The 24,911-nt window shown below is 33.6% G+C and overlaps 3 protein-coding genes across 6 annotated transcripts; 1 reads left to right on the top strand and 2 right to left on the bottom strand.

Annotated features, from left to right (window-relative positions):
* Nucleotides 1-120: 120 nt before the first annotated feature.
* Nucleotides 121-1,963, bottom strand: LOC111005310 (AAA-ATPase At3g50940). Its single transcript, XM_022276767.2, has one exon. It carries the CDS (start codon nt 1,915-1,917, stop codon nt 439-441), a length of 1,479 nt encoding a protein of 492 aa, XP_022132459.2. The 5' UTR covers nt 1,918-1,963; the 3' UTR covers nt 121-438.
* Nucleotides 1,964-8,149: 6,186 nt separating this feature from the next.
* Nucleotides 8,150-11,455, top strand: LOC111005488 (abscisic acid 8'-hydroxylase 1). Its single transcript, XM_022276997.2, has 9 exons — nt 8,150-8,471; nt 8,809-9,133; nt 9,218-9,367; nt 9,495-9,746; nt 9,880-9,966; nt 10,052-10,130; nt 10,408-10,514; nt 10,611-10,729; nt 10,847-11,455. Exons 1-9 carry the CDS (start codon nt 8,230-8,232, stop codon nt 10,938-10,940), a joined length of 1,455 nt encoding a protein of 484 aa, XP_022132689.1. The 5' UTR covers nt 8,150-8,229; the 3' UTR covers nt 10,941-11,455.
* Nucleotides 11,456-12,431: 976 nt separating this feature from the next.
* LOC111005487 (TIM-barrel signal transduction protein) lies at nt 12,432-17,662 on the bottom strand. Of its 4 annotated transcripts, none has more exons than XM_022276994.2 (9): nt 17,277-17,656; nt 16,314-16,961; nt 15,610-15,816; nt 15,253-15,468; nt 14,943-15,165; nt 14,567-14,814; nt 13,820-13,998; nt 13,467-13,720; nt 12,432-12,873 (listed from the first exon to the last, which is right to left on the bottom strand). In XM_022276994.2, exons 1-9 carry the CDS (start codon nt 17,412-17,414, stop codon nt 12,722-12,724), a joined length of 2,265 nt encoding a protein of 754 aa, XP_022132686.1. In that variant the 5' UTR covers nt 17,415-17,656; the 3' UTR covers nt 12,432-12,721. The 4 variants fall into 4 exon arrangements, with proteins under 4 accessions (XP_022132686.1, XP_022132687.1, XP_022132688.1 ...); XM_022276995.2 differs by having other exon boundaries at nt 17,255-17,388; XM_022276996.2 differs by lacking the exon at nt 12,432-12,873 and having other exon boundaries at nt 13,558-13,720; nt 13,863-13,998; nt 17,277-17,662.
* Nucleotides 17,663-24,911: the final 7,249 nt, after the last annotated feature.

The raw sequence follows: 24,911 nt of genomic DNA, 5'->3' as shown, positions 1-24,911 counted from the left end.
GAATGGTAGGTTCACTCCATCAAATTAAAATATATAATATTTCAACTCAATTAATAAAATATATTTAATTGGGAAAAAAATCAATGCATAAATAGATGATACTGAAACTTTCAAAAGAAATATCCAAACAAACCAAAGAGTGTTATTAGCCTTGCGTAGTATGAATAATACAAGTCCTTGGAATGTCAAATCCCGCCACCGTAATTGTAATATTTTATTTTAAAAAAATGAAAACGTTAAATTCAATATGGATGAGGGGTAAATTAGTAAAAGTAGTCTTCGTCATCATCGTGGTCAAGGATCAAAGAAATGGTTCATCCTTTGAGATAAATCATAAATGGGCCCTAAAACGCCGGCCCATTCCGAACTGTTGAATGGATCAACAATGGCGGAGTTCACTTCAATTCAAGGATTTTGATATGTTGATTACTCCAATCTTCAGGCCACCGTACCGTTTTCTTCCCCTTTCTTTTCCGCCTTCTTCTTCTCCTCCTCCTTCTCACGAGCCTCCAGTTCAGCTTCACGGATTTTGGCCTCGGCTTCTTCGTTTTCGATCTTTTTAGATTTCAGAAATTCGATCAACTCCCGCAGAGCACTGTCAATCTCATCGCCCTTCAGCAGCTGCTCGGCCACCTCCGCCGGAGTTACTTTTGTGGTCAGAATCGATTCCTCGATCTCAGGAAACAATTTGTGGTTCTCAATCCCGAGGTAATTTGACGCCAAAACCCTGAATCCACAAGGGCTGCAATACGACATGTGAACATGAACGTCCATTCTTCCCGGTCGGAGCAACGCCGGATCCAGCTTCTCTTTATGATTCGTCGTGAATATGATTATCCTCTCGTCGCCGCAGCTCGACCACAGCCCGTCGATGAAATTCAACATACCCGATAACGTCACCGCTCTTCTTCTTGAAGAAGACGATGATTCTTCTTCTTTGGCTTCCGATGCTCGATCTTGAAACTGGATCGAGCAATCAATATCCTCCACCACTAGAATCGAGCGATTCGCAATTCCCATGAGCAATTTCCTCAGATCCGAATTACAGTCGAGCTCCGTTAACTCCAAATCATACACATCGAATTTCAAGTAATTGGCCATTGCCGCGATTAAGCTCGATTTCCCGGTTCCTGGTGGACCGTACAGCAGATACCCTCTCTTCCAGGCCTTTCCCACCTTCCTGTAAAACTCCTTCCTCTTCACGAAGCGCTCAAGATCCCTCAGAATGAAATCCTTGATTTCAGAGTCCATCGCAAGCTTATTGAACGTGGCAGGGTGATCCAGATTCGTCGGAATCCACAAATCCGAGATGCTGCCGTATATATTCTGGTAATCGACGGCGAAAATCTTCAAGGTTTTAGCCTGCTGCTTCAACTCTTTGGCTTGCTGCAGAACATAGGGCAAATAAGATTTGAGGACCATTTCCCTGTGTTTCTTGTGAAAACAGAGCTCGAAAGATCGGACCACGGATGTGTAGGGCGATCGAGGGTTGTGGAAATTCTCCCTCTGGATTTGGTTACAGACGAGGAACCACTGCAATTTGACGCCATTGAAGGTGTCGATTACTTCCTGGTCGGATTCGATGGTGGTGGTGATGTTATCTTCCTTCTCGGGCTTGCTGACTTTGAGTCTGTGAGTGGAGGGGGAGACTTTAGTGGCTAAATAGGTCTCGGCGGCTTCGTAGATTCCGTTGGGGCCGAGGCCGTCCATCTCTTCGACGACCATGGTGAGTTGGGAGGAGAAGCGGGTGAAGATGCTGCGAAAGCCATCGTAGAAATATTCTCGGAGTTGCGGCGGTAGGAGGTCTTGGGCGACGGAGCGAGCGAGGACGACGGTGGCGGCGAAGGAGGCGGCGGCAGTAAGCAGAGCTTTGGCATTTGCTAGCTTTGCTTCGGCGGTAGAGCCGTCCAAGGCCATGGGTGATCCGAAGAAAGCAGTGAAATGGGAATGTGAGGCTGTGGAAGAAGAAGAAGAAAGGGGTAATGGCAGCAGAGATGGAGTTTGTTTAAATAAGGAAGCAGAAGGTTCCATGAACCATCGCCATTGCCGATAGGATTGACCATCTCAAAAAATTGGTAACAAAAGTCTATGGACTGACTCTTTTTCTCTCTTCTTCGTCTTCTCCAATCTCGAGGAGTTTTTTTTTTCCCTTTATCTTCTGGTTTAAATCTGATTTTTAATGCTTTGAATTTTTTAAAATTCTTTTAGGTTAAATTGCCCAAAAGAAAGAAAGGAAAAAATCCCTATATATGTACTCTTTTAAAAATTTCAATTCTACGGGTAAATGGTTCAAAAATTAAGAGAAGTTGTAGAGTTTAGAAATTAGAACTATGATAATTAACCTAAAAATTTGCTTGAATTAAATTTGAAAAAAGAGATTAAGACTAAATTAAGATGATATTGGGTATAATTTGACTTCTAACAAGATTCATTAATAATTTTTAAATGAAAAATAGACATAGAATTAAACAAAAATTAGCAGCAACAAAAGGGAAAAAAAATTCCATATTTGAAAGTTGAGACGCACATGCGTATTGGGTGGGACGTGTCCTCCAAGGTATGACTTGCCAAGAAATGATAACGCCACCCCGTTGACGGCTGATTGACTAAGCTTAGGTCTCAGACCAAGTCTTTTTTTTTTTCTTTCTTGTTTTGTTTTGGTTAATCAAATTTGAAATTAGTGTCCAGTTGTTCCCTAAGATTCCAACAAAGGTACTTTCAATCCTTGAAATACGAAAAATAATTTTAAATGGTCCTGATTTCATTTAATTATTTGTTAACTCATGATAAGATTTTTCTAATAATTTCTTTTTTTTTTCCTCACAAATTATCTCCTTTCCTTGACTTTCTTCTCACCTCCCTCCTTCGGTGAAGCTCACCACTAGCCTTCACCAGCCGCCGTCTCCATCGTCGCTAGTTTTAATCATTGTCATCACCAATCTCCGCTGACCATAAAGAGGGAATGAAGGAGAAAAGGGAGCTCTCCCTCTTTCCTTCGCTATGAGCTTGAACGGAGGAGGGGAGAGATAAGAAGATGAAAGGAATGAGATAATTTGCGGAAAAAAAAATCCAATCATAAAAAAATATTATTCAATTAATATATTTTATCAAATTTAAAAAATATAATCTAATCTTACAGTTAGACGTTAGAAACTATTTAAAAATGTTTTACAAATTCCAGTGACTAATGTCTTTTTTTGAAACTTACCAAAGCTAGAATGTGTTTAGAAAAATCACTTTTGGTATGGTCAAAATTACTTTCCTTTCTATTCATTATGTTTGGTAAATTAAAAAATTGATTTATTTAAATTAATTTTTAAAATTAGATGATGATTTTGAAAAATCAATTATATTTAATTTTTTTTTCAAAATAACTCATCCTACCACCAATCTCAAACACACGCTAATATCAAACTCAGGTGTATTTTACCATTTTTAAAAAAAGAGACCAAGTCTCCTTTCTTTTACTAAAAAAAGGGTTCTTTTACCATTTAGAGACATTAAGTACTAATTTTATGAAAAATGACACAGAACGCACAAAATAAAGTAGTTAATTATGGAAAATGGAATGATGGATCCTCTAAATTCTGATCATCTCTCTTTTGTCTCCATTGAAAATAAAATGGGTTCTCCTCTCTGAATTTCTATTTTTGTGTAAATTTGGATTACTTGAATTGTCAAATTCGCACAAATCTAAAAAAGATGACACGCAAAACAAATAGGATAACACACCCGTGGTGCTAGCCACTTCAATGTCTAAGTCAAAATTGAGTTTTGTGTGAAGTTTAGCTAGAAATATGGTTTTTCAATGTACTTTGTTGGTAGGGTATTCACTCATGGTGGGCTAGACCGACTTATGGGTGGGTCGGCAGACGAACTAGTGGGTCTAGGCTGGGTTGACCAAACCGGCTTGTGAATTTGTCATTCTTCAATCATGGATAGTTGGTCCCCAACTGGCTGCTCATCAACTTTCATCTATAACATATGTAAAATGACTCAACAAATGGGAGTTTGAACCTCCGACTTCAAAAGGAGTAGATGCCAATTATCTGCTGAACTATGTTCATGTTGGTCTATTCGCGAATTAATTCTGCTTTTTTTTAGTACAAGAACTGATTTTTTTTGTACAAGTAATTGAGATGTTGATGAACAGTAATCATAACTATTTATTAACTATAATTATAATGACTTTTTAATTTAAATATTTTTTAGGGTACTTATTAATTTAGATATTGATTGGTAGCGATCCAATAATTAATTAATATGTGTTTTTACTTTTGTTATATTTATAACTATTTTAAAACTAATTATACTAGGTTTTCTTTTCGCCATCAACACTTTAACAATACCAAATTAGCCATATATCGATGGAGCATGGCCTTGGATGTCATTTGCTAGCTATAATTAAAAATGGGCCGCATACTCAACAAAATGGTTAGCCCATTACTTGATGTGGGTCAGAAGCCCAATTGACAACAAAACGGGCTTGGTAGTATGATTAAAACCATAATATCAAGTCGGTCAAAAAATAAAATAAAATCATAATATCAAGGAAGTGCAGAAAATGTATTTTCAAATTGTAAAATGGTTTAAAAAAATTGAGGTAAAAATATAATTTTTAAAATTTATTTCAAAGATGTTATTAAGGAAATACTGCGTATCAAAATATTGTGTTGTCATATATATTTGTCACAAACAAAAAAGAAAAAAAGAAAAAAAGAAAAAAAAGATGGTGATGTCAAAAGAGAAAAGGAAGGAGAATAATCAATAAGAGAACAAGATATGACTCTCCAACTATTGATAATGAAAAAGGATCAAAATAAGATAAAGGAAGAAATAATGAACAAATGGAAAATTTGAAAGTTATTGAGCAATTCAAAGTTGAACCAAATATGTGATTGATACGACGACAATCAAAAGCATAATATTTAGCACCACAAAAGGAAAGATATAACACTTCAAAGATGATTAGGAGAGATAATAAAAAGTTCCTACATCAAATATAAAGTCATTGTCAATTGAAAATATATAAATTGTGTTTGTTATATTTTAATTATTTGATGTACTAACAAAAGATTGAATATTGTGAAATAAAAAAAAAATTTATATTTTGTATGGGTCGGCAATTTTTAATGTTAAGTATTTATTTCACCCTTAATTTAAAAACTAAATTATTGCTTATTCAAATCGAAGTATTACTAAAAGAGGGGAAGATTATATATATATTGACAGGAAAAGAAGGGAAAAAATATTACTAATTTCTAAACATAAAATTATTGATTAGAGACATAATTGAAAATGGATGAGACAATTGAAACTCTACTTTTATAATATGTAAGATCAAATTGAAAAAGAAAAACGAGTATAGAATTAAATAAATATACTTCATCTAAAAAAAATTAATTCTATTTTTTGTTTCCTCTGTATGTCAATGATATATTTATTTCGGTCAGTGGTTAATAAATTTTCAGACATTCATTTTAGTCTTCGTATCTTCAAACAACAATCATTTTAGTAGTTGTTTGTAAAATCTTAATCAAAAATTTTATATGCAACAAAATAAAATTCTTTAATACAAATGTATATCAATGTTTCAGTAAATTTAAACTTCTTTTCTTGGATTAAGTATATTTATTTAATCCTATAATCTCTTTTTCAATTTCATCTCATGTATTAAAAATTTCCTTCATTTTCTTATCTCATTTTTTAATTGCTTCTTTTCTTTTCTTTTTGGAGACTAGAAATATTACCTATGGACTAAAATTGATGTTTTGAAAGTATTGCGACGAAAATAGATAGAAACTAAAAGTATAATAACAAAATAGGATTTAAAAAAATAAAAATAAAGAAAAAACTACACTATTATGAACATTGCTACGGTGGTGGAAAGGTAAAATTACCAAGTTTTGTGGTGTTGCATTGCATGAATCATATGATGCATCCCTTCCAATCGCTCAGCACACGGTTCTCCTTCTATTCCCTGCCGACAGCTTATTATAAAAACAACACGATTTTCTTTTACAATAATGTTCGATTATCATCATCGTTATCATAAACCTGTAATTCAGATTTCAAAAAAACAGCAGAAACTAGCAAAGAGCAATGATCCCACCCAATTCTACAGCAGAAAGTGTAAAATCTGATCGATTCCAAACAAATTCTATTCAATCATTCAGTTAATGACCATTTTGATTTCAGAAAGGGATTTTTTTTTTAATTTATTTATATCTCATCTAGTTAAACTGCAGAGAGAAGAAAAAAGTAAAAGAAAAAGACAATGTAGTACTGAAAATTCTCTTCTTTTAGCCGCAGTTTTTGAAAATAAAAAAACTTAGGTTTAGTTTCAAAATTAATTATCATAATTGGGAGAACCACACACCACCTTAAAGTATCCGAATAACAAAAGAGGAAAAATCTAGGAAAAGAATTAACAAATATTTTCTTGTCGGCTTTCACTATGATAGAAAACCACTTAGGTGTTTACTCGTCAACACTCATCTTCCTACTGACCACTACTAAAGTCTAAAACTTTGACTAACTCTCATTTTTCTAAAAGACAAAAAGGTCCCTCTTTCTACATACACATCAAAACTTCAAAAGTGGTTAGATGAGTGCTAACCAGTCATCACTAAAATATTTTTGAATAAAAAATTAGAATAATTTGTCCTATCAGTTTATCAAGAGTCACATAGCACCTCCAAGAAATGAAAGACACTCCATAGATCAAATTAGATTTTGAAACAGTCTGATAGAAAATTTGATCCTTTGTAATGGAGGAGTCATCGAAAGTTGATGATTAGAGAGAAGGAGAGATAGAGAGAGAGGGAATATTTGGAATGAGCACATGTAGACAGGAAATCCAACAAGGTTGAAGCTGAAAAAAATATGTAGTTGGGTTGGAAGTTGGGACCCTCGAAAGGAAACACAACACACAGCACTACTCCACCGAAGCAAAGGAGGTGTTATGGGCATGGCCGGCCACAAAACTCCAAGCTGTCCTTATCAGTCTACTTTCAGAGTTGTTATCATCTTACGTTAGCCAAGTGCTGCTACAGATCCGTTTTAATGGCCTTTTGGTTCCTCTTCTACCATCATTTTAACATTTAAAAGTACTCTCCGAACCTGCCTCGTGGGTTTCACAAATATCCTTAAATTCTCAAACTGGGTCCCTTTCCTTCCCTTCCATTTCCATTTTCAATCGGAATCTCCAAGGATATAATATAATCAACCTCCCCACTCCTCTCCACTACCCTCATAATAGGGACCTCTCGCTCAATACCCACCTCTTACCATCTAATATCTCAACCAATTCTCCCTCTATTCACTTTTCACCTTTCAGAAGAGACCCCTGCACTTTTCTGTTTTGAGGTGAAAAAGGCTATACTTTAGCATTGTCCAGATAGAATTTCGGACAACACCTCAGGTTTGGTGATCCAACTTGTATGGATATGAAATCACATACTCATCCTAGTTTTAGAATCAAATCTCCACCTATACTTTACATACATCTAATACAGTCCTCTGCATAACTCGATCTCATTTTAACAATTCCTCTACTGTTAACGCCACATTGCGTCTAAAGTTTCGTCTAAAAGACTTTTCTGATATTGGTGCAGGGTAGAGGAAAAGTGGACTCCAAAAGGGAAAAGCAGAGAGAGAGAGAGGAAGAGAAAGAAGAGGCTAAGATATAAGAGGACTCCATAACCATAAAACTTATAAATTATGATCCAATCAACAATTATAAAGCCGAACATAAATGCTCAATCCACAAGTATAGTCTGATTGATCTCCATCAAACGTGATGATGGTGGGCATCTAAGGAGTCCTTAATTATATATTAGAAGCATTTAGTTTGACACCATATAACATCAAATCCTTACATCACAATCATGATTATAAAAGAAAGAGACTGGTCATTTGTCCACTATATGATAAATATATTCTATCGGAAAACAACATTAAGACGCCAACTTGAATTGAAGATTAAACACGGGTGGATATAATATAATGTGTCTTTTTTATGGTATGAATCTTTCCATTATTATGACTAAGCATCCAAGGATATACATTGGCGACCATTTAAATATATACCACATCTTATCTTGTTGAACACTCGGGCCCTCCTTATATTTATATATTGCAGCATCTTGCAAAGAATAATCCCACCTCATTGGAATCATTCATTGTCTTCATCAATAGTCAATAGAGTTTTTTAGAGAAAAGTTAAAGATGTTGTGGAAGGAAGAGCTTGTGTTCTTAGCTCAAAACTATTTTGACACCGCAGTGGTGGTGGTTCTTTCCATAACTATTTTATTGTTGGTTTCAAAAGCTTGGAGGAGGTTGAGGAGCAAGAATGTTGGAGGAATTCCTGGTCACTTGGGGTTGCCTTTTGTAGGGGAAACCTTCTCTTTTTTTTCTGCTAATAACAGTACAAAAGGATGTTACCACTTTGTCAGGCTTCGCCGGTTATGGTTAGTGGTTCTTTCTTTCCCCATGGTGATTTCGCATATTCTTTACACAAGTACTATTATCGGTATCTACTTCTAATAATTCTGGATAATTTCTTTAAGATTTTTAATATATATAGCTTATATATGATTTCTTCAACTTCTTAATTAGATAATTCTAAACTTGGCTACAAAACTAGACTTTGATTATCATCACAGTCAACTACAATGAATGTTTACACTTGGCTACTGATGTGAGTTGCATGGCCATTTGGAAAGATACATACATATACATACATAAGCATGTATATACCAGACAGTTTAAAACATGGAATTGATGACTGTGATGAAACTGAACTAGGCATGGTAGGTGGTTCAAGACAAGGCTATTTGGAAAGATCCATGTGTTTGTTCCAAGTGCAGAGGGTGCAAAAGCAATATTTGCCAAGGATTTTGTCCAGTTTAATAAGGGATACGTGAAATCCATGGCAGATGCTGTTGGAGAGAAGAGTTTACTGTGCGTTTCCCATGAAAACCACGGAAGGATTAGGCGTCTCCTATCTGATCCTTTCTCCATGACTTCTCTGTCTAAGTTTGTCAAAGAATTCGACGACATGCTCTCCGAAAGGCTAAAGAAACTTGAAAAAGATGGGAAAGGTTTTGTACTACTAGATTTTAGCATGAAGGTGAGTTAAAAAAATTCATGATCTTTCTCGAACTTTCCTGTTTGACTTGGGCGGCTAACATATCTTATCTTGTGTGATTTGCAGATAACATTTGATTCCATGTGCAACATGCTAATGAGTCTAAGAGATGAATCTACACTCAGACAGCTTGAGAAAGATTGCATTGCCGTCTCTGATGCCATGTTATCTTTCCCATTCATGATCCCAGGAACTAGGTACTACAAAGGCATCAAGGTACGGTCAGCAGCTTTTCAAGATATAGGCACCCAATTTACTAGTACAGTACAGTATAATTAATAAGGAGTTTTTGACTTCATTAAACCTTAGTAACATATATACTAATTACCAACAAACTGAGCAGGCACGAACTCGACTCATGGAAAGGTTTAGAGAGATAATTTCCAGGCGGCGGAGGGGAGAGGAGTCACAGGAAGACTTCCTGCAGTCAATGTTGCAGAGAGATGCATATCCTCCTGATGAAAAGCTAGATGACACAGAGATAATGGATAACCTATTGACACTGATAATTGCAGGCCAAACGACTACAGCTGCTGCTATGATGTGGAGTATCAAGTTCCTGGACGAAAACAGAGAAGCCCAAGAAAGGCTGCGGGTAAGATCCACGGCCTGAAGTTGCTAAAAATAAGCTAACAAACATTACCCATAATCCACGGCTCTTCATATTTTTCATTCCGAGTACTCCTGTGAAGTGACTATTAAATAATATATTCATCCCAAATCTCCAGGAAGAACAATTGTCAATTCTACGAAAGAAGGACTATGGAGAACAGCTTACCCTTGAAGACCTTAACAAAATGTCCTATTGTTTAAAGGTTCTAAGCAACCTACAAATTGTTCTTGTTTTGAAAGAAATAAACAGAGCGATTTAGATTGTAACCAATTCCATGCATAATGCAGGTCGTCAAAGAGACGTTGAGAATGTCCAATGTTTTGCTGTGGTTTCCTCGAGTGGCACTAGGGGATTGCAGATTAGAAGGCACGTTTCTCCAGTTATACCCATTCTCTCTCCTTTTGATATTTCTTTCACTAATGGAAGCAAGTGAACACGGTTTTCTACCGTAGAAAAGGAAGTAAACTCCTGTAGGTCTAATTCTGCTGCTAGAAATATACGCATATACATGTACATAAAAGCATCCTATTGGTACATAGATAGAAAGGATGCCATCTGGAAATGATATGCAGGTTTTGAAAAAAAATGATTAGACAGAGGGAACCGGGAACCCCATCCAACTCATTTTGCCCGTGATATGCAGGTTTTGAAATAAAGAAAGGATGGCATGTGAACATCGACGCAACATGCATTCATTATGACCCAGATTTGTACAAGGACCCCATGCAATTCAACCCTTCCAGATTTGATGTATCTACCTACAATCAATCACTATTTCTTGTTCTTTTTCCTTTTCTTTCGGCTACTAAACATTCTAGTTCATGCACCTATGATTCATAACTCCAGGAAATTCAAAAGCCATACAGTTTCATACCTTTTGGATCTGGACCCAGGACCTGCCTAGGAATTAACATGGCCAGAGTAACAATGATGGTCTTTCTGCACAGAATGACTGGAGGGTACATGTGAGTCTATACATTTCTAAAGCAGCGGGAATTTCATCATGTTTCAAGAGATCATTCAGAATATTGTCTCCTTCTTCTTAACATTGTCCTGATCATAATTATTCTGCTATTGGCTAGGTGGACAGTTGATGATCCAGATCCTTGCCTTGAAAAGAAGGCACATATCCCTAGGTTGAGAAGCGGCTGTCCCATTACCTTGAAGACCTTGTAAGATGGGACATAAGTGTAGAAGCGAGAATTTTCTCAGGTATAGCTAGGAGAAGTGGTACGATTCTAATGCATGGTAATAAGATAGGTTAAATTTCTTAAAATTTGAGGAAGCAGGTGATAATAAGTATCATATCCTCTAAATTTCACTTCTGTTAAGCTTCCTGAAAAAGCATACTAGTTAAGGCAAAGGAAAAGATAACTTCGCAAAACTACAGTGGGAACTTCTCACTTTATGATGCGTCTTTTCTTTTCTTTAAGAAACTATTTGTGGAGTCTTTATAAAATTCAATATAATTTAAATAAACTAAGGTAAATAAGAGCTCCTACTTGGCATGCAGTCCATAAGATCTGGTTAACTGTTTGGTTTGATTTTGCTCACCTATAAAGTAATTCTCTTTACATTCTCCATCTGTCTGACTCCGTATGGTTAATTTTCTGCTAACACCGAAGTGTATTATTTATACTTTAATCTCTATCGTTAATGTGACATGCTTGATAACGTTAAATCTTCAATAATATATGATATGCATGTCCCTTCAAACCCACCTCTTGCACCACGACACACTGCACAAGAATGAAATTTTAATTACATTATATCCTTTTCAATATAAAACTTCTTATGTAAATGACCATAACGCTAGTATTAAAAAGAATTAAAAATGAAATTACCCGTTCCTCCACACGATAAATATATCTGTATATATTAATATATAGGTAAGTTTAAACTATTTTTTTCCTTCAAATTTTATATTGGGACTCATGTAAATATTTTTATGAATAAAATTTGAGTAGGTCTCGAATTTTAATTCTTGATAAAATAAGCTGTATTGAGATTAAATTACAAAAACTAATCTGATTTCGATGATTATTCATAATATGAAACCTAAAAATGACATATATAAATAGAAACATATACTTATGTTTCTATTATTTGTCATTACCTAACTTAATATCATTTTATTATTTTAATTAATTTGGACATTATTTTTTTTTTTCACGAAACTTGGACAATATTGCTTGGAAAAACATATGACAGTACGGCATCCTTTCATTAATGTTTTTCCAATGATATAACATTTCATTGGATTATCCACTTTAAAAGCATTTCTAAATTCACCTTAAGGTCAATAGGAGCAACAATTGCTAAAATGGAATGAAGCATGCAACGTTTATATCAAATGATAGGAAGATATAGAACATACCTTAAAATTGACGATTTAGTAGCATCATCCAAAGCAAGATCTTTATCTACACTAGTGTCGTTGTCGCTTGAGTAGAAGATTAAGAGGAGGCTACACAGATTAAGCAAGTTAACAATTCAGAGTCAGTTTCATGCAAGCAATAATATCAGAAACTTTCTCCCATACTCAGATGAGGAAGGATAGACTATTAGAAAAACCTAAGCATCTGCATAACGTCAAGGACAATAAAATCTTTGCTCCGTCTTGGTTAAGGTCTGAAAAGCATGTGCAGTGGCAGGGAAGGTTAGCACTTCAAAGAAATAGCATATTTTTCTCTTGTAAGAGAAATAATGTGCAATTGTATAGAACAGTTCTTCCAGTGGAAGTTTTACTCTGCAAGATTCGAGATGATGTAGGATAATGGATCTTACCCAAATTTGATACTTATAATGCAACAAACCAAAAAAAAAAAACTGAAACATATCGAAGCTAAAAGATACGATTGGCCACAATTTTCACCCATCACATGTGTGTGAGAAGTTAGTACTAGTTATAATATACATGACAAGTATCAAGCTCGTGAAGGACCGCACTTCAAATTTTATCTCATTGAAATTGATTTGTACTCTTGGACTGTGCTAGTTATTGCTTGTTCAACTGGTAGCCTCTCCATGCTTGATGCACCATAAAATCCATGAACTCCCTTGGTTCTCTTCAGAATGAATGCAGCTTCACTAGGACCCGATATAGGACCTGAGAGTACCATTAGAATTTTAATATGAAGTAACTGTACATCTTTTCATTTTCACGCAAATGACAGATGAGTATTACATTGTTACATAGGCAATTAGCATAAAAAGAAACCATCCAACATTTACAGTCATGAGGATCGAGAGGAATTATCTCACGATGAATACAATCAATATAAATACAGATATTAACAAGAGATAAGTCGGCCAACTTTTGCTGAACTGTACCCCTGATTTTTTGGAATTAATCTCTTCCCTTCCCCTCCGGAAGGCAATACTGCTAATGTTTACTCACACATACAAACCATTAGCTGTTTTTCCACGCAGTCCCTCTCATCTAAGGTATCTATTCCATTGATCATTTTAGCACCCAATCCTCCCAAGATGTGGTCCAAAATTCACACAAGGGAGAGAACTTTCTGCATTTCTTACCAATCTGTGGGTATATATTACCATAATCCCAACTCATAATACTCTCTGTTGTGTTGAATGTTGGTGTGAGTGAAAGGATTATGGACGTTCATGCATTTCAGTGCAGTAACCTACTTAGCCAAATTCCAAAATCAAATCAATCAGCGATGTAGTCATAGAAAATACCTCCATGACAGAGCACTAAGACATTAGGATTGATTCTGTGAGCAGCATCTGCTATTGCCTGTACACGGAGTACACTTTCCTCCATTGTAAGGGCAGTTTTGGCTCCAATAGATCCAGAGGTAGTGAGCCCCATGTGGGCAACTATAATGTCTGCACCAGCTTTTGCCATTTCCAAGGCTTCATCTTGGTTAAAAGCATATGGGGTTGTCAAGAGACCCATTTTGTGTGCTCTTTCAATCATCTTGACCTCCAATCTGTTCAAAAAATCCAAATATGGAATAGTAAGATTGTAAGATGAAAATACTGAAGAAAAATTTGAGAATAATCTTTGGTTCCCTAAACCTACATCCTACCCATATCCCATTCCTGTTTCTTCAAGGTTCTGTCTGAAGTTACCATCAAATAATCCAACAGTAGGAAAGTTCTGCACTCCAGAAAATCCAATTGACTCCACCTGCTTTAGGAAGTAATCCATTCGACGAAATGGATCAGAAGCACATACTCCAGCAAGCACGGGAACTGTGTTCACCACCTATACAAAATACAAGTTTTATTTCAGTTATTGTTCTTATACATATACAGCTGTCACAAATAAGAATGCAAAAGTAAGAAACTGTAAAAATATGATTCGACATCTAATAATTAAAAAAAAAAAAAAAGAACAAAGACAATATTTAGAATACAGCTCCGCTCCGTTTTTGGGCCCAAAGAATATTTAGTTAAATGCTTAGAAAATCTTACATCAGCATACTCGAATGTACAAACTCCATCACTCAGGAGATTGGGAGAGTCCCTAAGTAATCTACTGATATACATAATGCTCCGCATTCAAGCTCTCCAGTCCAACTGGATATATCACAAGGTTTAATTAAAGAAATCATATCGAGTCCTTTTTGACCTCATTGCTATTCCAACTTTATCAGTATACCGATTTCACTTCCATACAACATAACATTTCTTCCAATATTTATACATAAAGAAATTAAGTTATACAAAATTTTCTTTAGAATCGAAGTAATGCTTGCAAAGGGTTGGTCAAAAATTTGTAAATATCAATTCCTTGAATTAATTTTGTAAATCACAAAGTGCATGGAACTTACTGGCAGAACTTCATTGGCCATCTCGAGCACTATGGCATTAGCATCGGCAAAAGGTAGTAAGCCTGCTAAAGAACCCCTCCCAGCCATGCGAAAGCGTCCCGAATTGTACACCACTATCAGATCAACGCCACCAGCTTCTTCAAACTTGGCAGATATGCCAGTCCCCGCACCAGCCCCTATTATGGGCACTCCTTCAACTATTTGAGCTTTCAGGTTCTCCAATATCATACGTGTTCTTCTCAAAGTTACTGTTTAATGATCACAAGTTACATCTCCACATTGACAGAAGTCAGATTAAGCAGCCCTGAAATACTAAAAGCTGAAATTGGTGCGCTTTCTTACACTAAAAGGTCAAAGAAGCGATATAAGAAATAACCTGGTCTTGCATCTGGGAAATCACTAGGACTATAGATAATGCTTCCATGAACAGATAAATTTGACTCAGAAATGGAGTTCTCTTGAAGGTCTTGACTAATTTCAACTGAAACAATTTTTGGGTCACACAAGTCCTTCGTCTCTTTTGAAGTAATTTCCAAGAATGAGTTGACCAATACCTCGGCGAACTCAAGATCGTTAATATGATAAGGATACACCTTCACCTGTACCATAAAGAGCTTTAAATTTTACAGCGATGTTGAGGATCGCTTGCAAAGACAGGAACTTGGTTAAAATGACTTTATAAGTACCTGCCTATCATCATTTGACTGAATGTGCCTCTGTAGTTCATCTAAAAGAGTAGAAGTAGCTTCAGGATCATAAAATGGCTTCCCTGGTGCATCCAGAGCAGATACACCATTCTGCGGCAGGCACACACGAACCTTCACCAATGAATTGTTTATCTTATCAGCTATAAAATGAGCGATTTTTTTGTTCTCATCCACTGTAGTTCGCATCAGCGAAACCTGAAAAATAAGCAGCTTCCTTTTTTAGTATAGATGAAGAGAACATCAAGATAAAGAAAGACACTATGCCATAATGTCAAGATTCAGTTAAATTGCCAAAAAAGAACAAATAAGCAGAACAGAGCCACATAGAAGAATCACCTGCTTGTTATGTTCATATATATTCCTTCCGTGAAAATTAGAAGGTATTGCATCTCTGGATCCAAAGTTCACCATATCCAGTGCTCCTACACTTAGGACTAGTGGGATTCTCTTCTCTATAATGGCATCAAAGCGGGAACTGCCACAAGCCATGACACCTCCCACTAAATAGTCTGCAACCTCTGTTGTTGTGATGTCCAAGACTCCCTAGGTGATATTGAATGAAAATGTTCAAAATAAAATAAGATAAACCTGATCGTGATCTATCTCCAATTAAGAGAGAGAGAGAGTGAGAGAGAACATCATATGTAATCTGAGCATGGGCTATGGACCCTCACGGTTCTCTTACCTCAATAAACTATTATTGAAATCCATGCCATGATAGATTAAGAGAAATACAAGTAAGCATTATTGGGTTGAAATGACCAACAAGTCAACAAGTTTACTCATGATAGGGCAGTTGTGAGAAATGTAAGGCCAGCCAAGTATATCTGTATATATATATATATAATTAAAAAGACCATTCCTGACGATTTTTCTAATTTTATAATGCACTTCAGAACCAAGGCCTACTTAATCAACGGTCAACAGTCAGAGACAAGCCTCTCTCTTTTGTATCCTACAGATGCATTATGTTTTCCTAGTCGGTAACCAGGGCGTATCACGCTGACGCTTTAAATAAATCATTTTCTTCATAAAAGTACCTGGATAAATCCCTCTCTGACCAGAGATTCCATTGCCTTGCCCCCAACCCCGGTAGCATGAAAAACAAGGCTCTCGTAGCCTTCTTTAGCCAATCTTTCTTTGACAGAATTTACACAAGGAGTTGTAACTCCAAACATTGTCAAACCCACTGTTGGTTTTTCATTGAAATTACGAGAATCTTTAAACTTCTCGAGTCTTCCGACCACCATACCAGCAAATGCAGCACCAGCATTTGATAAGACGACCCTACTGACACTATTAATCCCGCACACATCCACTATAGACGGGATGAGTATCAGATCGGATGTCTCGATATAAGATTCTGTCTGACCACTAGCAACGGTTGAGACGATAAGCTTAGGGATTCCAATTGGAAGAGATTTTAACGCAGAGGATATGAGAGATGTCCCTCCACTGCCTCCAAGTCCAATAGCTCCAGCAATTACCCCATCCCCCCGGGCTTTACTAAGGAAATATTCAAGTGCTTTACTCATTATAGAGAGAGCTTTTCCGCGGTCATCGGGAAGATCATTTCCAGTGCGATCATAGCAAGAGAGAACATCCTCCCTCGACACGAAGACGAAATCATCCAGACTCTCGATCCCATGCATACGGCCGGTAGAAACATCAACAACCGTCACTTCGACCTGTCATTTCCATGACCACACAGTCAACACAAGCACAACGATGAGAATCGCAAATCAACTATGACGACTCTGGTTAGATATAGTGAGAATCACTTGATTTTTCTCTCTTGTTTCGGTTTACAGAATCATATGGCCCGACAAAACGATATACGCGAATTTGGAGATGGAAGAATAAACGTCGTTTACATTCGATAGTTCAGTCAATCAAAGCTGAAATTACAATATCCACGAAATTCACGAAAGACAAAACAATCACATGGAAAATTTTTCATAAACAGGCGGACGCCACATACATTGAAGTTCGAGAACAGTAACCTTAAAAGAAGAACTTCTAGAGAAGCTATTGAGGTTGGATCGAACTGTATCGGAAATGAATCGGAGCTCCTCAAGCTTTGAATCAGCCGTTGCGATACAGAAAACTCGGAGAGTCTTACTATCACCTCGCGTCGCCATTTTTTTCCTTTTTAATTTGATCTTTTTTCTTCTCAGAGATCCCAACTTTCCGACTGCAAAAAGTAGGTAATCTGGAAATCGGATTCTTATTTCTTCCGCAAAAGGGCATGTCCATATGTAAATATGTATTTTCTTTGTGAATGAAAAAGGTGGAAGAAGATTCCTGTGAATCGTTGGATTAGAATCTCACTCCTCAAACAACTTGAAGCGGTATTAGAAATCTCGACCTACGACCTCGTGAAAGATGACAAGTATTCTGTTTGTTAGTTGAGCTACACTGTCAAGTTGATGATAAATGTCTTATTAAAATTTTGGGTCAGAGAAATTTTATTACGTAGTATTAAGTTTTTTTAGTACAATAAATAGGAATGTGTGAGTTTTACGTGTATTCTAAAAAGAAAAAATCAACTTTTCTGCTATAGTATAAGCTTCACTTTCTTTAGTGTGGTTTAATATTATATTTGATTTTGACTTTAATTTGTAGTTATAATATTTATTTTTATAAAATTTTAAATTATATTTTAATATTTTTTTGATGTTATGTTATTTATATAAATATCGGTTTAATTAGATATGAATTTCCTACCCTTAAAACCAGCTCAAATTGGACTATATTTTGATAAATACTTTGGGCTTGGTTCCAAAAGGTCCAATCTAGTTTTTAATCTGAGAGGTAACATTTATTCATTTAGGTAAATTATGCTCATATTGATATTGATAAGAGGTAACATGTCAAGTTAATTATAAAGGCAAAAGAAAAAAAAAAGACTATGTCTTGCTTTCATTGATTAAAAACTAGATTGGAGAAAGTTCTTGTTATTCTTTATATTAGTATAACAATGGTAGAGTATATGAATTTGAACATGTGACCTCAAGTGAAGAAATATATGTCATTTACGGCTAAACTATGTCTATGTTCACACAAAATTCTTATGGGATATGGAGGATCGAACATCCGATTTTGAGGAAAAGAATATATGTCAATTACCGATGAGCTATCATGTAGACTGTTCTCATTATTTGAGTTGCTTCTTATATACCATGTCGTCTTATTTGAGACTCCTAGACTAAAAATAAACTTTAAATATATATATTAGGTCAATTACATAATATAGTTTTTTTTTAAGTTATATGATATAGTTCCAACGTTTAGATATAACACCGTGATTGGCCTCCAAAATTGGAAAAAATAAAAAAAGAAAAAACGAAAAGAAGAGAAAATTATGGAAATGGAATAGCTTTTCCTTGAGAAGCTAAAAGGAAAATAAATAAACAAAGAGATAAGAACCAAAGCATTTTCCCGAAGCAACCTCTTACGAAGAGAAAAACTCATTTTGTGAGGAAAAATGATGGGGAAAATGATCAACGGAGGATGATGGACATAACGAAGAAGAAGGGATAGACGAAAAATCGTCAGGGAAATTGTGGTTAACGGCGTAAGTGGAGAGACAAAACTTACAAACAAAAATTTCAATTAGGTAAGTTCTTTTTACGAAAAATAAACAGATTTTATTTTCTCTTTTTTCTTTTGTCGGGTATTCTTGTTTGAAATAGGAAAGATGGGAAGAGCTTAAGAAATAAGTTGTGTTATGAGTATGGAGAAAGAAGAAGAATGTGAATATTGGACCTTGGAGATTAGTAAAAGTTAAAAAGAAATAATAAGGGGTATTAATAGATATAGCCATTCGATTTCAAAATATGACCAGACAACTTTCACTTTTCAATAATGGTTAACATAGAATATAGAGGACGAAATTATCCTCCTCTAAATCATTTTTAAATGAATTTGTTATTTTTTATTTTTCATAGGAGAATCTACCTAACCATTTTTATAAGATAATTCAAATACTTTTAGAATCCTATCTATATTTTTCAATTCAAATAGTTTTCGAACCAATTTTAGGGAGAATTATAGTAACAAATTTGAAAAAAAAAAATATCTAATAAACAAAATGTAATTAGAAATAGAAATACTAATACTAAAGCTAGAACAAATACAACAAATACAAGGAACAAATAAATAAAAACAACAAATAAAAAATACGATGAACAAAGAAACAAAAATACAAAACAGAGAAATAACAATACAACAAATACGATGAAGACAAAAACAAATATGGTGAACACAAAAATACAACAAATACGGTGAACACAAAAACAAATATGGTGAGGAGAGGAACAAAATACAACAAATACGGTGAAATAGAGAACAAATATAACAACAAATACGATGAAGAGGTGTATTTTTGTGAACAATTAATACAAAAATATAAAAATAAGGAGAGAATAACAAATATACTGAACAAGATCAACTAAACAAATACAAATAATGTGAAAAAATAAGGTATATTTTTGTGAACAATTAATACAAAATATAAAAATAAGGAGAGAGTAACAAATACAATGAACAATATCAACTAAAGATTAATTATAAAGCACGGAAGAGTGAAGAGATATTTGAATTTAGTTTTTGACGTTTTCGTGGCAATTAGATGAATTTTGAGATTTGAAATCACGCGTTTATACCAATGATCTAGTGGTTGAAAATTGAGGAAATTCAATGAATTTATCCCTATTCATGCGTCTATAGTTATTAGATTGCATTATCGAATTACATATGACTGTGAGTTTTTACGTTTTAAGTCAATTTGATAATTTTTGAAGTGATAAAATCTCACACAATTTAGAGAATTACAGATTATCTTTAATGATTTATGAATCTAATTTATTTGGCCACGTGATTATTAATTACTTTGATTTAGAATGATCGTGATGTTTAACATCAAGTGTGTGTATATATATAGTTGTGCTATGCAATTATTAATTTGTTATACTGAGATTATTTGATATATAATAGAAAAATTGTAGAGGGTAGTAAAAATCTTTTATATATTTCAAAATATGTCATTAATTTTTTAAAATTTCAAACATAGCACAAATTTTCCTTGTATCAATTATATAATTTATTTTTTAGCTTTTTTTATGTCAAAATTTGCTAGCAACAATTTGATTTTTATAAGTTGTAAGGTTAGATAAGTTCGTGTTAGTTTGACAATGGATTCCATAATTAGTTTAGTTTGGATTTATTGTTAGCATGTCACATCCTAGATTGAGTAAGTAATATGAGGCAGGTCGTGTCCTTAGGTATTTTTCAATTTGATCCTTATTATTTAAAGATTTTAGTTCAATGATCTCTTAAGTTTTAATATTTTTCAACAATAGTTTTTATACTTGTGCAAAATTAATTAATGATAAATTCACCGTAACATGATATTTAAAAACTTAGAAAAAAAAATAGACAATCTGAGACAAAATTATTTCTATTTTTCTTCTAAAAGTTTTAAGAAATTACCTAAATTTTAAAATGACATAATTCCTCCTCTAAAATTTTATCAACTTATTAAAGTATCATTCTATGTAAACTGAAGCTCAAGCAATTTTAATCTTCACCAATAAAAGGAGTATAATTGAAGGACATTTATAGGGGTTTTTTTTAATATTGTTCTCCATTAAACTTATTTTAAAAATATAGTCGTTTAATTAAAAATACTGTAGGTTTCGAAACTTATTTTAAAAATATTATACTCATTTAGACGTGGAGCCATGTGGGCGCCACGTAAATTTTTTTAAAAATTTGAACGTGTCGTCTTTTAGAGACGACCATGTGATCCGGTCGGTTCATTTTTGGAAAAAAAATAAAATGTGTTATATTATATATTATTTAGTAGTTTAAATGTAAAAAACTGGTATAGTGGGTGTACTGTTACCCTTATATTGCTTTCATCCCAAGTTTGAATCCTAGGTCATGCATCTTTCTTTTTTATAACCATTAATCATCTCTTTGTATATATAATATATACTATTATTTATTTTTCTCTTTTTTACTTAATATTACCATTTCCATCCAAACTTTTTTTTATACATTATTATTTCTATTCTATATACTATTATTTATATGAAGTAAAAAAGAGAAAAGAGATGATTAATGGTTAACAAAAAAAGATGCGTGACCCAGAATTTAAACTTGGGATGGAAATGATATTAGGTAACAGTACATCCACTGCACCACTAAAAAGTTTTTTACATTTAAACTACTAAATAATATATAATATAACAAATTTTATTTTATTTTTCAAAAAATAACCGATCGGAAGAGACGACCAACCTTCTGTTTTTTAAAAGTACAATATTTTTAAAATAAGTTTCAAAACCTACAATATTTTTAATATTTTTAATTAAACAACTATATTATTAAAATAAGTTTCATTTAGAACAATATTAAAAAAAACGACATTTATATCATAAAAAAATAAATTAAAACTTTTTTAAACAAAGAGATTAAATTTAAAAAATATCCGAATATTAGAGACAAATACTGTAGTTAGCTTATATATCATATCACATTTTTTGTTTGTAAGATTATTTCTTTGAAATAAATTATTGAGTGAAGAAAAAAAAAACAAAAGATTATGATAAGTATGCTGATTTAATAGAAATTACTTAACGTACAATTGACCAATATTGATACCTTCAATTTTGGAGGCCAATAATTTCCAAAATTGAACTGTCCTACGCTGATGACTTTGAATAGTTTTTTTTTTTTTTTTCGTTAGGTCAACTTATTTTACTAATTTGTTGATTTGTATGAATAAAATAATTATCTTTAAGAGCCTTGACATGTGCTTTTAAACCACTACCAATTTAACATACCCATTTATGGCATTACCATTTGTAGTTTGACCAACTTAAGTTCTTCTTTTTTATTATAAAAAAAAAAGTTTTTTCTTTTTTTTCCCTTTAATGATATATTTCCATTAGAGTAAATAAAATTCATTTAGTCACCAAAATAGTATATCACCATAAAATATTATAAAAGAAGCTAAGCATTTTAAATACTATTTACGAGATTTTATTATATGCCTCCTATGTTAAAATAAAATTTATGATTTCATAGAATTCATCCTCCAACACTTAAAAGTTTGTCTTTTATTTTAATTTAGAGGAAAATGGCATTTTGCTTAAAGAATTGCGTTTCAATGCATAATTAATTGATTTATATTTCTTAAAAGAAATATATATTAATTTAGATACAACACCTCATATTATAAAAATAATTAATATATAAAACTCAGGTTATAAAACTATAAATTTTTCTTTTAAGTCTAACTTTCAACGTACAATAACCTACCAAATTTATTAGAAAATTAATTATGTGTGAACTACCTTATTAGACCAGTAGAAAGCACGGTTGGTTTAACCAATAACTTTGAAAATAATCGATATTCAATAAAATATTGAAAGACAACTAAATTCTAATCTTGCCAACATTTTTATTTTTTTAATTAAAAAAAATATGTATATATATTGCCAACATAAACATATAGTTCAGCGGTTAAAACATCATATTTTTTCTCTCAAAATTAGAGGTTCCATCTATCATCCCCATATTTTTTACTAAAAAAAAGTAATCTTTTTTTGATTGTAATAGTTTATGCTAATAATCTATTATATTTTCTCTAAAATATATTGAAAATCACTCTCATCTACATAATTTCATTCCTATCTATTCTCATTTTTAATTTCATAGGCCCACACATTTTTCAATAATTAATTTACGATTTTTTATCTTTTTTTTTCTGTCCTTTATTAATGAAAGCTCATAAAATTTAAATTATTTATTTTATTATTTTATTTATTTGTATAAATAATAATTTTTCTTTCAATAAAAAATTATTCTACTCTTATTAAAAAATATCTTTTCAATATTATACATTTTAATATATTGAGAGAATTAATGATTTATATGTAACCGTGACTCAGTGGTTCAAACTTCTATATCCATCTTAATTACTTAATAAGTTAGCAAATTCAATTCATTAAAAAATAAAAAAGAAAAATAAATAAAAGAAAACTCAAAATATCACTCTCTCATACTGCCACATATATTTTTTAAATTGAGATCAAATTATCAATTTAACCTTTATATTTTGGAGTGATTTTTAATTTTGTCCCTTTAACTTAGTCCTTATAGTTTAAATCTAGTTTCAATTTAGATCTTATGGATTTAAAAGTTATGATTTAATCCTACGATTTTATCAAATATCACTCTCGTTCTTATTATTACCATAATAAATACGTATCACACATTTAAATGATAATTAAATTGTATTTTTTTATTTAGTTGATTATGTTAATTCACTGTACTAGAGTTCAAAATGGAGTAAAAAATAAGAAAAAAACAAGTGGATGTTAGGTAGATAGAAATAGTTTAAGGATAATCCACAAAGATTGACCAAACCAAATGAATTAAACTGAATCTAAAATCATACCACCCAAATTAAAATTAAGCCAAAGCCATAAAAACCAAATTTGCAATTAAGAGAAAAAAAACGATCTATACTATTAGTCTATTGGATCTATTATTACTTATTTTTTTATTGGGTGAAAACAACGCCATGAACTTCATTCTCAGGGTAGAAAAGGGCATGGGCAAATAAACAAAATATATTTGTTTAGGCAAGGATGTGCACAACAGTGTACTTCTGATTGTAGCTCGAGCTCGGCCTCCGGACCGATCTGAATACTTGGGCGGACCTGCACAAAAAGGTGAGCACTCCGACGATCAAGTCAGTATAGGTCGGATTCCCAGTTCAGTTCGAGGTCAGAAATCATCGTACCTGATCGTGGAGTGAAGTCCTCTACTTATGGGTGGTAGTCCCGCTAATCTCGCGACGGTTTCACCCGGTAATCTCGGGACCGTCGGTTACACCCGGTAATCTCGGGACCGACGGTTACACCCGATAATCACGCTGCTGACAGTAGTTCACATTGGCCCCCGCCGAGCTTCCCGGTAGGTCGGATCTCGGCCAGGTTCACCTCGACCCTCATACTTAGCATCTGTCAACGCTAGCGGTGGTGATCTCGGGCGTCCGAGCTGGGCATGACTCATGAGTCATCTTGGAGTACCAATAGGGGTCCTTCACGTGTCCAAGGTATTCTCCCTCCAAACAATATTTTTAAAAATAATTATAAATAGACAGAGACTTTGCAGCTAACGTTGTAAATGCACTGAAGTTTCTACAATAGAAAGTAACTTGAAAATAACGCGTTTTTTTTTTACAATAACTTGAAAATAACGTGTTATGTCCTATGTTAGACTAGTCCAAGTCAACCGATGACAAAGGGGAAAAGATTACCATTGATTTTAATTTGAACCTCGATATTTATTTTAGTACAATATATCAAGATGAGAGATTGAACTCTTCACGTGCTCTAAATTCGGCCCGTACTCGATTAGGAAAATATACTGAATTGCTATGATCAATTGTGAGATCATATGTCTGTAATTCAATTCATCGTTTGAGAACTGTTTTTAGTAAATTTTACTTGTATTTAATGATGCTTTTCCATATTTCTAAAAAGATGTGAAACCAATTCATTGATTTTTAAGGTTGTTCAACAAGTGAGTTGTAGACCTAATATTTGGTCGGTTGATTT

Source organism: Momordica charantia, assembly GCF_013281855.1.
Source record: "Momordica charantia cultivar OHB3-1 chromosome 1 unlocalized genomic scaffold, Mcharantia_2.0 BLBB01000001.1, whole genome shotgun sequence".
Classification (NCBI taxonomy): domain Eukaryota; kingdom Viridiplantae; phylum Streptophyta; class Magnoliopsida; order Cucurbitales; family Cucurbitaceae; genus Momordica; species Momordica charantia.
The sequence above is the reverse complement of the archived record's forward strand: the minus strand, read 5'-3'. Positions and strand labels throughout refer to the sequence as shown.